We start from the raw sequence: 14,699 nt of genomic DNA on the forward strand, positions 1-14,699 counted from the left end.
ATTGCATTCTTTTTCCTCTGAATGAATCTATTTACATAATGTATATATTCTCTGAGTTCTGGTAAGTATCTGGTACTTTATCAACTTCCCACGAAGCCTATCAAAGATCCAAAGATACAAAGATTTACTTTCTCATTGTTACGATCCATGAACATTCAAAATTGCCCGCTGGGGGCAGCGCTGGAGAGAGAGAGAGAGAGAGAGAGAGAGAGAGAGAGAGAGAGAGAGAGAGAGAGAGAGAGAGAGAGAGAGAGAGAGAGAGAGAGAGAGAGAATGCTAAATGTCAACCCCAAGAGTAAAAGAAGGGAAAAGTCTGTCATGTCATAATTACAAGGTTTTTACACAATCAGTTCGACTCAAGGGCATACACAGCAACATGACCTCGTCATGTCTTCTCAGATCCATACAACAACTCATTACGCCAAATCCAATTACAACCGCAGGACGACTGGTTATCACAACTACACAGAAACGTCACAAACAAGTTCTAATCATGGTGCACCGTCAAGCTACAATTCTTACCTAGGGACACACACAATAAATGATCTCACCAGGTCACCTCTTCGGCTACATTGCATATCTTGATCAAGCCATGACACAACTCAGTTAAAATCTAAACTTACATACAACAGCGAATTTTGCAAAATGCTTTAGTACAGTAATTACATAATAAAGAAAACTGCAATAGTCCTTTCAGCTCATTGAAAACGACTTTATTTTCATCCAGCCGTAATCATTTAATATTAACATCCATCATATGAAAGTGGATTTTTTTTCGTTATCTGCCAGTTTTTACGGTACGTTTTCTGATATAAAGCTACTTATTAAATGTTGACAGACTAGTTGCCACTACAACAAAATGCCTGTAAAAGGTATATCATCACTATAAAGCCCGTGTATGTGAGGAAATTAAAGAAAAAAAAAACCTAATCTACTCATAAGAGGTTATCATCGCTCGCCACCAATCATGACGCGTCAGGACTTCCAACCGTGACGTGCGATTGGCTAAGCGCATGTGGGTGTGGAAGGCTCGGGTAGTGGGGATATCAGCAGGACAGCCGGTGGCTGGTCAGGCGGGCAGGCAAACAGTTGCCAGGCAAGACATATACCGTGCCCGTGTTGCAGTCGCCAGTACGTAAAAGCAGGTGGAAGGGTGCACACAGACAAGACGTGTCCGGTGGCCACAAAGACCAGCAGTCGACGTGAAAGAAGATTCGTTGCAAGTTCTTTGATAAGACAGGTCAGTAGGACGTTATTTCGTACGAGTATTAGAATTCAGTCCTAGGATAATTTCTTTCGCAAATTGTCAAACGCACTAAAGTGCATTTTTTTTTTTTTTTTTGGCGCATGTCTGCATAGTTTATTCTTTTTGATTCATTAGTTGTGTAACGGAACCCCAACAGAAAATAAAGATTGATAATGATGTACCTGGCATATATGTGATACCCTTAACTTCAGTGCTACGTAAAAACAGCAAACAGGTATTCTGAGAACAACAGCCCGGGGCACAAGGTGAAAAATGTTACCAAGCACGTAAGCATTTTGTGAGGGTTACCACAACAGATGCTTTTGAAAGCTGTGCTCTTACTATTATCTGTTTTAAACGTTAAACGCTTACACAACCATTGAAAACTACTTTTTTTTTAAAAGCAACTTTAAGATTCACTTGCAGAGGGATATGAAACTGACGTTTTGTGTGTTCTCTAATATGGAACGCTTATTCAAGGTCGTGTTTGTTTAAAAACTTTGTCGTGCGAAATGAGGGAAGATACAGAAAGCAAAAGACGGTCATAATCGGTTTAGGGCAACATTTCAATTGTGCTCATGTTATGACAAACACATTTAACATTAAGTGAATAGCTGACAGCTTGCAAAACTGTCACGGTACATACGCCTATTACCATACATGTGCAAAATATAATTAGTATTTAGAAATATATAAGCTTTCGGGACAATCCTAGAACCATGAGCATTTATAACAACTACACAAGCTTCCGGCACAATCCTAGCCCATGAACTTCGGGCACAAACTTTCTTTTTCATCAGCTTCCGGGACAAACCTTGTCACGTTTCCACGAGTGTGACGAGAAAAAATACAATTATGCTTATGTCACTCAAGGTTGTGCATTCATCGTGGACGTGTGGAGTTTTAATCCAGGTCAAACGAGTCTCTCGTTGTATGCCTTTGACTAAATGGAGATCAAATTGCCTGTGAATCACTCAAGTAACATTGTTTGCCTAAGACCAAACGTAAATATTGCAAATATATATATATATATATATATATATATATATATATATATATATATATATATATATATATATATATATATAAGACCACCACCAATTCTTGCCAATGTGTGAAATTATAATCTCGCCTGTGTAGTGTTTTTGTTTATGTGTGCCCAGCCAGCAAGGTCAAAGCCATGACCTAAGATCAAGGCAGTCTCTCTCCAACTACATTTGTATCGCCCAAGCATTTCCGAGGTCAAACAGGTACAACTTCATGTCGGTTTTATCACTACTATCACAAAGTGCAAGTTCTTCCTCATCTTTAAAATTATTTTTGGACAATCGAGAATAATTTCTGCAATTTTTTCTTCGATTTCCTGACTTCTACAAGGCGTCAAGGCAAGCAGAAACATACTAAGGGAACGACGTTTCAAAAGGTCTAGAATTATACCCCTAATTCATAGGACTAATCAGACTTAAGTATAATGGCCTGGATCTTTTTTTTATCTTTCCTAAATCTCTCTCCCATCTAAATCGTTACATGTTTTTTCTCATTATTCTTTCTCTATATCCAAATACTTATCATACACAATAATGATGATATTTAAACTGTGATTATTTCTTTAAATACATATTGTTAGTGCCACGTATGCCTTTCATTCCCGTTTTCCATTTGTATCCATCAAATCGACCCTTTTCTCTCAAAACTGTACTCTTATTCCTAGCATGAATTTTACTGTGTATGCTCACAGTGGAATTCATATACTCTCTCCAAGTGACCAAAATTATACCGCACTGGTGGCCATAATTGCGCTTCTGACAAACAAAACTGAAACATAATGAGACTGAAGACTTTCCGAGGAATGTTTTGGGACGCCAAAGAATAGTGATGCTCAGGTACCGCGTTTTTTTGTTTTTTTTTCTTTACCCCACATGAATCCAGTCCAGTCCAACCTTCATATACTTAACCACCACACCCTGCATCTCGCAACACCTTTCCTAATCACACGTCTTTACAGATGTGCATACGTGGCAGAACACTTTTGCAATAATACCAAGTGTAACCCAATGGTCGACGTAAGTGATAATTTACATTCTTATTGCCACGCGATTAGCGAATTAATCGAATTTACGTATACATATGCTGCAATTATCCGGAAACCAATTTGTGACTAGATCGAAAAAAGTTACTGAATTTTCCCGTATAAAATGTTTTACAGAACAAGTCCACGAGTCCTCGTCTGAGGAGAGCTGCTGCCCGTCTTTATTTGGTCCACTAATGTTCCTGGTCTTCAAACCTGTAACCCTGGGATTTGTCTTCAGATATTGAGGTTTAATACATTTGAGATTATATATAGGTCATTCAATCGTACCAATTTTTTTTTTTTTTTTGTTTTAAAATAATTCGTAGTCAATAAACGTAGAATTTGCTATTTCCGTGTCGAATGTGACGACTCGCCTATCTGGCTTCACTAACTCCGTCTTGTTTCGTACGAACCTATAACGCGAGCGATTGTGCACGATACATTGCCCTCTGTGGTATCTGATCCTCGCCTCCAGTGCAAGAAGAAGTATGACCCAATGAACAACCACTTGCCATTAGATTAGTTTCTGGCTTGCCTAGGAGTCGTATCGAATTAAATTAGCCTTCCAAGAAAATTTCGCAGGTATATATTGTAATCGTGGCGGCAGATATATATATGCTCGCAATGGTTCGGAATAACTAGTTTCGTATTGTAATACCTTGTTACAATGTTTCGTAACAAGACTGCCACCTCGCAACTGAGGCAAACCTCTGTCGAAATATTAACTGGTTACCTTGCTAAATCTAGCAAAACAGAGAAAATGTACGTTAAATACGTTTGCCTAGTTTATATTTCATTTCAACAGGTAATTATTCATTTTTCATGATAGTTAACCGGTCTGAAACAGAGCAGGATATTATAAGTCCTCACACCTTAGTCAGGAGCGAACATGTAAATCTACCGCTAACCTATCAAGCGACATATTTCCTTCCGTAATTATCCACAGAGCGAACCCCTTTCAAATAAACCAACCTCACCTGAAGTAACATCAAGCGAAATGATTTGATTTCGGTGTGATCTAGCCTTACTGAGGTATAATACCTAGATGAGACGTTACATAAGAGTGGTATCACCAGACTGAAGAGGTCAATGTCCCGTGGAACCTCTTACAGCTTGGAGGGACCAGGCCACTTTATATATATATATATATATATATATATATATGTGTGTGTGTGTGTGTGTTTGTGTGTATAAAATACTTTATCGCCGTTTCCCGCGTCAGCGAGTTAGCGCCAGGAAACACACACAATTTGGTCTCCCACTTCTCCTCGTTCCCTCCACCTCCGACACATATATCCTCTTGGTCAATCTTTCCTCACTCATTCTCTCCATGTGCCCAAACCATTTCAAAACACCCTCTTCTGCTCTCTCAACCACGCTCTTTTTATTTCCACACATCTCTCTTACCCTTACGTTACTTACTCGATCAAACCACCTCACACCACACATTGTCCTCAAATATCTCATTTCCAGCACATCCATCCTCCTGCACACAACTCTATCCATAGCCCACCCCTCGCAACCATACAACATTGTTGGAACAACTATTCCTTCAAACATACCCATTTTTGCTTTCCGAGATAATGTTCTCGACTTCCACACATTCTTCAAGGCTCCCAGGATCTTCGCCCCCTCCCCCACCCTATGATCCACTTCCGCTTCCATGGTTCCATCCGCTGCCAGATCCACTCCCAGATATCTAAAACACTTTACTTCCTCCAGTTTTGCTCCATTCAAACTTACCTCCCAATTGACTTGACCCTCAACCCTACTGTACCTAATAACCTTATATATATATATATATATATATATATATATATATATATATATATATATATATATATATATATGACAACTAGAGACTGAGTGTGAACGAATGTGGCCTCTGTTGTCTTTTCCTAGCGCTACCTCGCGCACGCAGACAGTATGAACTATGTACATGTATATATGTATATGTCTGTGTGTGTATATTTATGTATGTTGAGATGTATAGGTATGTATATTTGCGTGTGTGGACGTGCATGTATATACATGTGTATGTGGGTGGGTTGGGCCATCCTTTTGTCTGTTTCCTTGCGCTACCTCGCTAACGCGGGAGACAGCGACAAAGCAAAATAAATAAATATATATATATATATATATATATATATATATATATATATATATATATATATATATATATATATATATATTATCCCTGGGGATAGGGGTGAAAGAATACTTCCCACGCATTCCTCGCGTGTCGTAGAAGGCGACTAGAGGGGACGGGAGCGGGGGGGGGCCAGAAATCCTCCCCTCGTATTTTTTAACTTTCTAAAATGGGATATATATATATATATATATATATATATATATATATATATATATATATATATATATATATATATATATACATACATACATACATACACACGTGTACATATTCATACTTGCCTTCATCCACTCCCTTCGCCATCCCGCCACACATGAAGTAGCACCCCCCACCCCCCGAGGCAGGATAGGAAAAGACAAAAAAAGGCCACATTCGTTCACACTGTCTCTAGCTGTCATGTCTAATGCACTGAAACCACAGCTCCCTTTCCACATCCAGGCTCCACAAAACTTTCCATGGTTTACCCCAGACGTTTCACATGGTTTCGGTGCATTACACACACACACACACACACACACAATGTGTGTGTGTGTGTGTGTGATTCCTAAAACAATTTTTTTTTTTGCCATATAATAATGTCAAAAGCACCCACTACAGAACCCATCACTTTTAATTTGGCCTCAGTTTTCTTGAGATTTTCAGTTTTAAATACAAACTTGCTACACTGCAATCCCTACATGACTGGAGTGAACTGAGTATTGCCAGGTTGCCCATAGTTATGCATTTATACATTCTTGACCTCAAAGTCTCGCAAGAAGGAATTACCTGATAGGAGTCCATGATGTCCTTGACCTCAGTTTGGGTGTTAAAGTCATCCCTGAAATTAAACACACAGAACGTTAAAAAAAGAGTCAAGGCATATAGGGTCATTCTTGTGTCCTGTATGTATTAACATGTACACACACACAATGCAGACAGCATGCAAGTTTCAAGTCTTTAATTAAAATCTTGAGAGAATATAGAAGGTTCAACAGATGGGATCCTACAAGCGTAAAACTCCCTCCCCGTACAGTAAGATATGTAATCAAACATAAAGTCACAAACATAAACATACTTCAAAAACAAGTTTACATGCACATATCCATGAATAAAAAATGCATTCAAATACAATTTTGCATATGGAAGGCTATACATGAGATGGCATACATGTACATACATACATATGTTTGTGTACTTCCATATACATATCTATAAGTTTCTATGCATATATTTGGAAAGCTGTGTAGGTTTGTATATTTGCGTGTGTGGACGTATGTATATACATGTGTATGGGGGTGGGTTGGGCCATTTCTTTCGTCTGTTTCGTTGCGCTAACTCACAAACGCGGGAGACAGCGACAAAGCAAAAAAAAAAAAAAAAAAGAAAAGAAAAGTTTCTATGCATATATTTCTGCATATACACATTGGTCTGAGTGAGTATATGCATTTATGTACCTTGTATTGGAATTGAATGCCTCTATTGTTTTTTTTTATACTTAATTGCCATTTCCTGCAATAGCAAAGAAATGCCAGTAACTAATGAAGAAAGGCCACAACTGCCCACATGCATTGTCTATCCACAACCAGGCCTCAGACCTTTCGATGGTTTACCCAAGACGCTTCACATGTCCTGGTTCAATCCATTGACAACAAGTCGACCCCAGTATACCATATGGCTCCAATTCACTCTAACCCGTACACGTCTTTCAACCTCCTGCATGTTTATGCTCCAATAGCTCAAAATCTTTTCCAGTCTATCCTTCTATTTCCAATTCAGTCTCCCCGTTCTTGTTCCATCCACTTTTGACACATATAACCTCTTTGTCAACATTTCCTCTCTCATTCTCTCCATCTGTCCAAATTATTTCAGCACACCCTCTTCAGCTCTCTCGACCACAAACTTTTTACCACAGATCTCTCTTACCCTTTCATTACTCAATCAAACCACATCACACCACATATTGGCCTCAAGAATTTGATTTTATTGTTTATTTTAGAAAATTTTGAATCTGGGTATAATATCTTAACTCATCACAAGATGGCAATGCATCCTTACACAAAACACTTGTGAAGATAGATAAGCATTCCTATATAGTGTCTCTATATACTGAATGAACATCCTGTTACAGGTAAAGGCAACGCTGAAGATGGAATTGGCTAGCCAAGGAAATGCTGACCAGGTCACGCATGGGCATGACAACGTCCACACTCAATCCACCTTCCCCATTCTTCAAACAGCCACCACCAATGACTACCTAACTCACTTAGATCTCTACATTCTAGCGACATTAGTGTGTGTGGTGAGTGGAAAGAGTGGACCTTATAGAATCTACCAATGCTTGGCTTGTGCCCTTCATTCTTGAATTGCTAATGTCTACTTCTTCTGACTGCACATGTTATGACTGGGATAGGAAACCAGTTTACATTTCTAGTTTATAGATAAGCACATGGCCCCTTCCACTCAGATCAGTTTATAACTAATCATCAACCCACCAAGCAAAATCAAAAGCTCATAGGCTTGAAATTTTAGCAACCTATACTTGTAGATCCTCCTCCCCCAACAAACATGACACTTACACTACATATTCACAATGTACTAACAAAGAACTGCTACCACCACAACAAGGAATTAAGAACTGTTTCTCATCCCAAATCAGTTTTGAGCTCCACGCAACACACCCGTCTCAAACAACATACCCCCAATCACATACAAGTTATACTTTCTCATCTGCTTTCTGATACCACCCATCACTCCAACTTTTCAAACTTAGTTTTAACATAACACAAGACACCTCATGTCTAAAGTGCAACTCCAACAATATCAGATGCACTTTCCCCATGTGTGTTTTCTTAGATAAGCTTATTTTTCATGTACTAAGTTTTAAACTGTAATATTACCATATCACTTGTACATTTCACACTGTTGATTTCTACCTGGCTTTAAAATGTTGATACATAAAGTAGTACTGAAAAATCTTCACATTTTCAGGTTGCTTATACATTATTTTCAGATCATTTTTATGTACCTGGACATTTCTTACCTTTCGATGGGGCGGCAGAATGAGTCTCTGCTGAAAGACTTTAGTCAGACCAATGAAAACCCAGAGAAAGAGAGTGAGTATTGATTCTGTACCTCATTATGAGAATTGAAGTGTCAATTCACAATAAAAAATCTTTTCCTTCTACCATATACCTACCTCTTAGAAAACTTAGGTCTTGCATCAGAAATGAGACAGATAATGTGCTGTATTCCATTAACAACTTCAAGTTTTTCCCCACTGAAACTTGTATAATACTGTGATATCTTTAAAAGAAAAACTAATGCTCTTACACATTTACTTTCAACCTCCTAAATATTCTTGAACCATGTATTCCTTTGTGATTTAGCTACATGTGTACTTCTGTGCATATATCTCAAATCTGCATTATAAATATATTTAACATTTTTGATTGTGATATCACTATACACCATCATAGTGTGTATATAATCTTACCATTAGGGTGGCCTATTTTGCACTCCTGCATCAATTTTGAAACGATTCCACGTACCATTAATTCTTGCATTAAAAGTGGGTGGTATTTACGTGTATACATCACTAACCTACATAAGTTGGCAGGAAAACGTTACATGGAGAAAATACAGTCTGAGAAGGATGAAAGAGGGCCTAAGGAGTATGTTGCCAGTCCTGGTGAATCTCTGTTTGGACCTAGAGAATCAGTGTATGCACCAAGGAATTGGCTGCGTCCACTAGGCAGCTTAGAAATACTAATGGTGACTGGAGGATATTTTGGGGGCCATAACACCATTCAAGCATTGCGACTGTCCTCTTCTCAGCCTATCCTACCAGAACTCGTTAGACATGCCATCACAGCAGTTGCCCAGTGAGTACCAATGGGAAAAACCCTGTTTTGTAGTATTTTCTGTTGTGTCTGATTCTTTCTTGTTGCCTTTGAGACTGTTTGCATATCTATTGTTTTGTAAAGGTGAGTGTGCTTGACAGGATATCATTCATGTGGTGGTCTGCACATACATCTATTCATGAAATTGAGTGTTTGTTTAATTCAATATTTGTGTGTTTATATGTGCATGCTTTTCTAATGATACATAAGCATATGTACTTTTAATCCAAAAACAATATAATATATCTTCACACAGCTTAGTATTATTACAAACAATATTATTCTCGACAGGAAGAGTGAGTTGCTGCAGGTGTGTGTGTCATGGAACTGGCTGCGACCCTGGTTCTGCCGAATGGGACATGTCATGGTTCCTTTCCGGGTTGAACATGGTGATGTGATGAAGGTATATTACAAACTCCTCGAGATGCATTATGATATGTATCGAGGACCACTGTGGAGGGCACGGCTGGTTCCTCTTCCTCAGTCCTGTGCAGAACGACATGAAGCTGTCCTGATCTTCACCATTCACCATGCCATTACAGATGCCTTTACAAACATGATCATCTGCCGGGAGACATTGCAGGTGTTGAATGCCACCATGAGTGGCAAAGTCTACCACCCTTCCACTTGCAATGTCTTCCCATTAATATCTGATGAGCTGCTCACTAAACGAGACTGGTTTGATGCCCTTAAATTTGCTGCATATAAAGCCCTCAGTCCCACCATTGGTAACTTTAACAAAAATGTGTATTTTGATGGTGTTTTACCACAGCCAAAAACTAAAATAGCCATTACAAAGGTCTTGCATGAAGAATTCACAGTGGAATCAACGCAACATTTGTTGGAACACTGTAAAAAAGCAAGAGTTACTGTTCACTCCTGCATTATGATCACAGCTCAGCTGGCTATGTTAAAGTTGGCTCAACAACACTCAGGAGGAGCTCTTAACGTAGCAAATGTCCGAACAATGAACTGTGTTAACATGCGTCGCTACTACCCTCATGAGTACCATAATGCCACTGGCTGCCATATCTCAGTGGAGGAGCAAGAAGTGGTTCTCCACAATGATGACATAAGTAGCAAAGAAAAATTCTGGTCGCTGGTAACCCACAGCCATGCCAATCTTCAAAAGAGTCTTGGAGTCGATAGAAACCCAATTAAGAACCTTCCTGCCTTGCTCCCTTGCACATTGCTGATCCCCTTGAACTATGTGCTTACCCGTCTTGGTTGGAAGCACATCAATGACTGCCATATAGTCACCACAAACATGGGAAATCTGAAGGACCTTCTACCTGGCAAATATGACGGTCCTGTGGAAATTACCCACCTATTGCGCTGTGTATCAGACCCACTGACAGGACACCCTTACACTCTCATCTTCCACACTTTCTTGGACCGTTTCTCTATCACCCTTGAATATTACACTACCAAAACCACAGATGAAGTTGCCTCTCAGTTTTTCTCCATTCTAGTTGGCTACATATCAGACTTGGCTAGCTCTGGTACTGTTGGTGTAGGCAGTGATACTAGCACTACTGTTTTTAAAAACAAATTTTATGCGAGTTCTATGAATGTGGCTGATAATGGTACTGTCACATGAACTATTATGCCTATGGTCAGGGAAAGCTTGGGTAACCATACTTGTAAACTATCAGTATGACATGGAGGTACAAATATATTTGTTTCTAATGCTTAGGGATCCATAAACGATAAAAGGAGAGAAACCATAAAATAAGTAAATGCATAAATCCCATCATGAAAGTGTCCAGAGTGAAGCACTTGGAAGTGGCTGTGTGTTATGTGATTTAAAAAAGAAAATAATTATACGATTCTGTTAATAACTGGCTAGTGATAACAGCAAAGCATCATGATAAACCTTTAGTGGGCTGTAAAATTTTTAGTGTAATTTAGCTTGGTAGAGCTGGCTATTCTTATTCCGTAAATAACTGAGAGATCTTGTAACACACAACTCGCTACATATATTTAATGCTGTAAACATTTTGGAAACAAATTAGATTTTTATGTTGCATGCCTGAATGACACTCCATTTCCTGATTGTTAGACAATACAAACGAAACTTGAAATATTCAACTGTCTTGAATTATTATAAATATATGCAGCACTTCTGATCACACCATAAATATCAATTAACATTGTTTGCAGAAACTTTAAATTATTTATTTTTATGTATCATACATATTTCTTAACAGTTTAGAATAATGCTGTTTCTTAGTGCACAAAGTTTTTCTTTTACTGTTAATCTATTTGAAATATTGTGTTCTTGTTAAGGAACTCTTCCAACTGCCTGGAGTTTTCCTCTCAAGAGGGAGAAATGAACAGATGTATTGACATCGCTGTGAATAAAATCTTTAGTATTTATGAGATTGGTATCCCCATATCAAAAGATGCTACACATTTAAGTATACTTCATCATAGTCATATTTGTCCCACACCACTATTAGGTAGGTAATAAAATTACTGTTCCCACCCATATCATGTAGATATAGCTCTATTATAAAAGATTTTCAATAGTATTGTATTATAACAGCAGAGTGACCCATCATTCAGCTTAAGACATACCCATTCACTGCTGTGGACTCTGACACAAAAGAATTCTTTAAACAGCGAGCTTTCAAAATATATCCAAAACATGAAATATGCAATTTCTTTTCAACAATTCATTTGTAGGTGTGTGTAGTTTAATATCTTAACAAAAATTTGTATGATAAATGATGAAAGTTAATGCACTCTGCAAGAATCTCACACTCTCAGTCTAATTCTAATGTTCCGTGACTAAACAACGGAAACTCCATACAGCTGCATGAAGATCAAAATGACAAGTATAGGAACTAGTGACATACTTGGATGTCCTTTTAAGATATAGATAATGCTATATTACAATGGTGGCTTATAAGTTTGAGTGCCTCTGCGAGCAATTGGTGAAATCATGGAGTTGGTGAGCAAGAACTACTCTAAACCTCCCATTCACAAAGATGCACAAAGATTCTTCATGTCCTCCTTATATCAATATACTCTACTCTCCTCCTCCTCCATTAACATCCTTTTTGATATTTTGTGTAACCTTAAGTCCAACACACAACCTCTAGTCTTCCCTATTCAAACTGAAACCTGACGCTACTAATCAAAAACAAAAGCATTATTCTTCCTAGTCATTCCCTTCATTAGCTCCTTCCTTCACACTTGGGATTTTGTCATTGTGTAACATAAATTATGCAACAGATGGTGAGGGATATAATGTGAGGTTAAATAATGTAACAAGAGATAAATACAGAAATCAACAGAACTATGACATCCTCACTAAATTTCCCAAAGCAGCCAGGTAGCTACTTAAAAATAAAAAAAAATTGTGGATAAAATTTACAGACAATGGCAGGATGTACTGAAAATCAAGGTAATTATCGGTTTTCAAGGTGAGATGTGGTTTTCAAGGGTTCAGTTGACTTCTGTGTATGCTTCACCCACTTCCAATGTTTTCCCTAAACGTCAGAGCACTACCCTTAACCCCTAACTTAAGGCAGGATATAAAAATTCTTCAGATCTGGCTTCTCTTATGTTATTTTACTCTAAGTACAGCAGGGCATGATTGTGACATGAAATAAATAATATTCCTTAGTGAATAAGGTGGTGCCCTTAAAACATCACAATCTGCTCCCATGTGTTGTGTATATGATATCCATAAAGGCAGATGAGCAAGGCTATTCAACAGGCGGCCCGAGGGCCAAACCCGGCCCTTAAGTGGTTTTTCATTGGCCCTTTGACAGACTTGGAAGAAATAAATATAATCAAATTTATCAATTTAAGTACTTACAAAATTCTATTCAAATTTCTATCGTGCCCAACTGCATTAATTTGCTGAATGAAACGTGATCAACTATAATATCTAGTTAAATGAAATGTTTAGAGAAATAAAAATGGAATTACAATTAATGCATGGCCTATAATCCGTCCCTATTCCTCAAGTATATGAGATCATCCCGGCTTTAAAAGGATCACAAGTTTAACCTCTCCTGTCCTAATTATATACCATTCACCCACCCCGAGTCTTCAGCCGACACCTACACTTCTTAAATGACTAAGAGGTTAGGTTACCGTGTTGCAATTTACAGCCAAAACTGATGTAAACCCCTCAAGGACGCTTACTAATTTACATTCATATACAAACTCTTGTTAGTTAATATAAGAATTTTAGACGTGTTTTACCTGGACTCTAATTAAGTAGTACAATACCAAAGTCAACCACTGGCTGTTGTCAATATTTGTGTGTAAACAACCAGACCTATTTAAAATTACAGGGACGTGGCCAACCCGCATACAACTATAAAGTAGAAAATTTGTCTTTACTGCAGAGTTCTCATATTAATACTAACGAAATTCGATAAAGTTGATGGTTAATTTGCGCACAGGTGGAGTTATTGGTTACCTTGTAATAGGAAGAACCCTGTCGCGCCTTGTCCCTTGAACGCTACAGATGCTATGGTTTAACTTCTCAAGTTTTCTTCGATGGATAAATGAAGAAGAAAACGATGTAAGGTAGCGGTGTCTATTGTAAAAGATAATTTGGTTTATAAATTTGCTCTACGTGAAGAGGTCATTGAAGAAATAAGGATATTATATTCACAAGAAAATTAGTTTATTTCTATTTCATTTTTATTCATTCTTCATGAAGCAGAGGCTCTAAAGTACGTCCTAAGAAAAATTTTTAAACGAGAGCCATACGTTGAAGTCGGATATATAAGTTTTAAAACAGCATGTCATAAGAGTGGGTTGCTGTGTGAGGCAGTCACGGCTGACCATATAAGTCGGCGACGCCCTGGCACGAGCAGTTGGGCAGTTTATGGGTCTTCATCGCTCCGCCTTGGAATGACTTCAGCGGCTTCGCAGCCGAGGTAGTGTTACCCTCACTTATGATATTCTGTTCAAATTTCGTCGTTCTTCCGACTTCATTGTGCACCTTTATTTGACAGTCACGAACCCTTTGAGCACGACCCCTCCCTTCCGAAGACACAAAATACTACTGTAAAGGATAGAGGAGTCCTTCTGCCAACAAGGAAATTCTCCCAACTGATATGGCTGTATGGTTGGTTGTCAAAATGGGCAGACATGTCCACACACACATATTCCCCAATACCGACTGAAAACATCAATTAATTCACCAAGGAGCTGCTAATGCAAAAAGAATTCAGTCACACTTGTACAGTTTTATACATCTTTAACTAGATACAAAAACTGACACCGCGAAGGTGGGCTATGACTATAAAATCTAATCAATTGCACTAAATATTGCGTCGCATTTAAGGACGATGATATCCAAACAGCGAAAAAAAATTCAAG

General features: G+C 38.3%; 2 protein-coding genes across 2 annotated transcripts in view; one reads left to right on the forward strand and one right to left on the reverse strand.

The window, feature by feature from the left end:
* LOC139763253 (multifunctional procollagen lysine hydroxylase and glycosyltransferase LH3-like) overlaps nucleotides 1-13,843 on the reverse strand; it is an 86,254-nt gene extending 72,411 nt beyond the window's left edge. The window contains exons 1-2 of the mRNA XM_071689181.1: nucleotides 13,789-13,843; nucleotides 6,235-6,286 (exon numbers count right to left, since the gene is read on the reverse strand). The gene's annotated coding sequence lies outside the window, so the exon portion shown is untranslated. The remainder of the gene's footprint in view (nucleotides 1-6,234; nucleotides 6,287-13,788) is intronic.
* On the forward strand, nucleotides 580-11,724 carry LOC139763254 (uncharacterized). Its single transcript, XM_071689183.1, has 5 exons — nucleotides 580-1,240; nucleotides 7,577-7,747; nucleotides 8,459-8,561; nucleotides 9,065-9,329; nucleotides 9,639-11,724. The coding sequence occupies exons 2-5, from the start codon at nucleotides 7,595-7,597 to the stop codon at nucleotides 10,945-10,947; spliced, it is 1,830 nt and encodes a 609-aa protein (XP_071545284.1). The 5' UTR covers nucleotides 580-1,240; nucleotides 7,577-7,594; the 3' UTR covers nucleotides 10,948-11,724.
* Nucleotides 13,844-14,699: the final 856 nt, after the last annotated feature.

This window comes from Panulirus ornatus, chromosome 46 (assembly GCF_036320965.1).
Source record: "Panulirus ornatus isolate Po-2019 chromosome 46, ASM3632096v1, whole genome shotgun sequence".
NCBI classification, from domain to species: Eukaryota; Metazoa; Arthropoda; class Malacostraca; order Decapoda; family Palinuridae; genus Panulirus; species Panulirus ornatus.

Excerpts from the sequence above, each read along its gene's own strand:
- LOC139763254 (XM_071689183.1), top strand. The coding sequence starts at position 7,595 with ATGGAATTGGCTAGCCAAGGAAATGCTGACCAGGTCACGCATGGGCAT. Across the intron at positions 8,562-9,064 it reads TGAAAACCCAGAGAAAGAGA|GAAAACGTTACATGGAGAAA; the intron begins GTGAGTATTGAT and ends ATAAGTTGGCAG. Across the intron at positions 9,330-9,638 it reads GCCATCACAGCAGTTGCCCA|GAAGAGTGAGTTGCTGCAGG; the intron begins GTGAGTACCAAT and ends TATTCTCGACAG.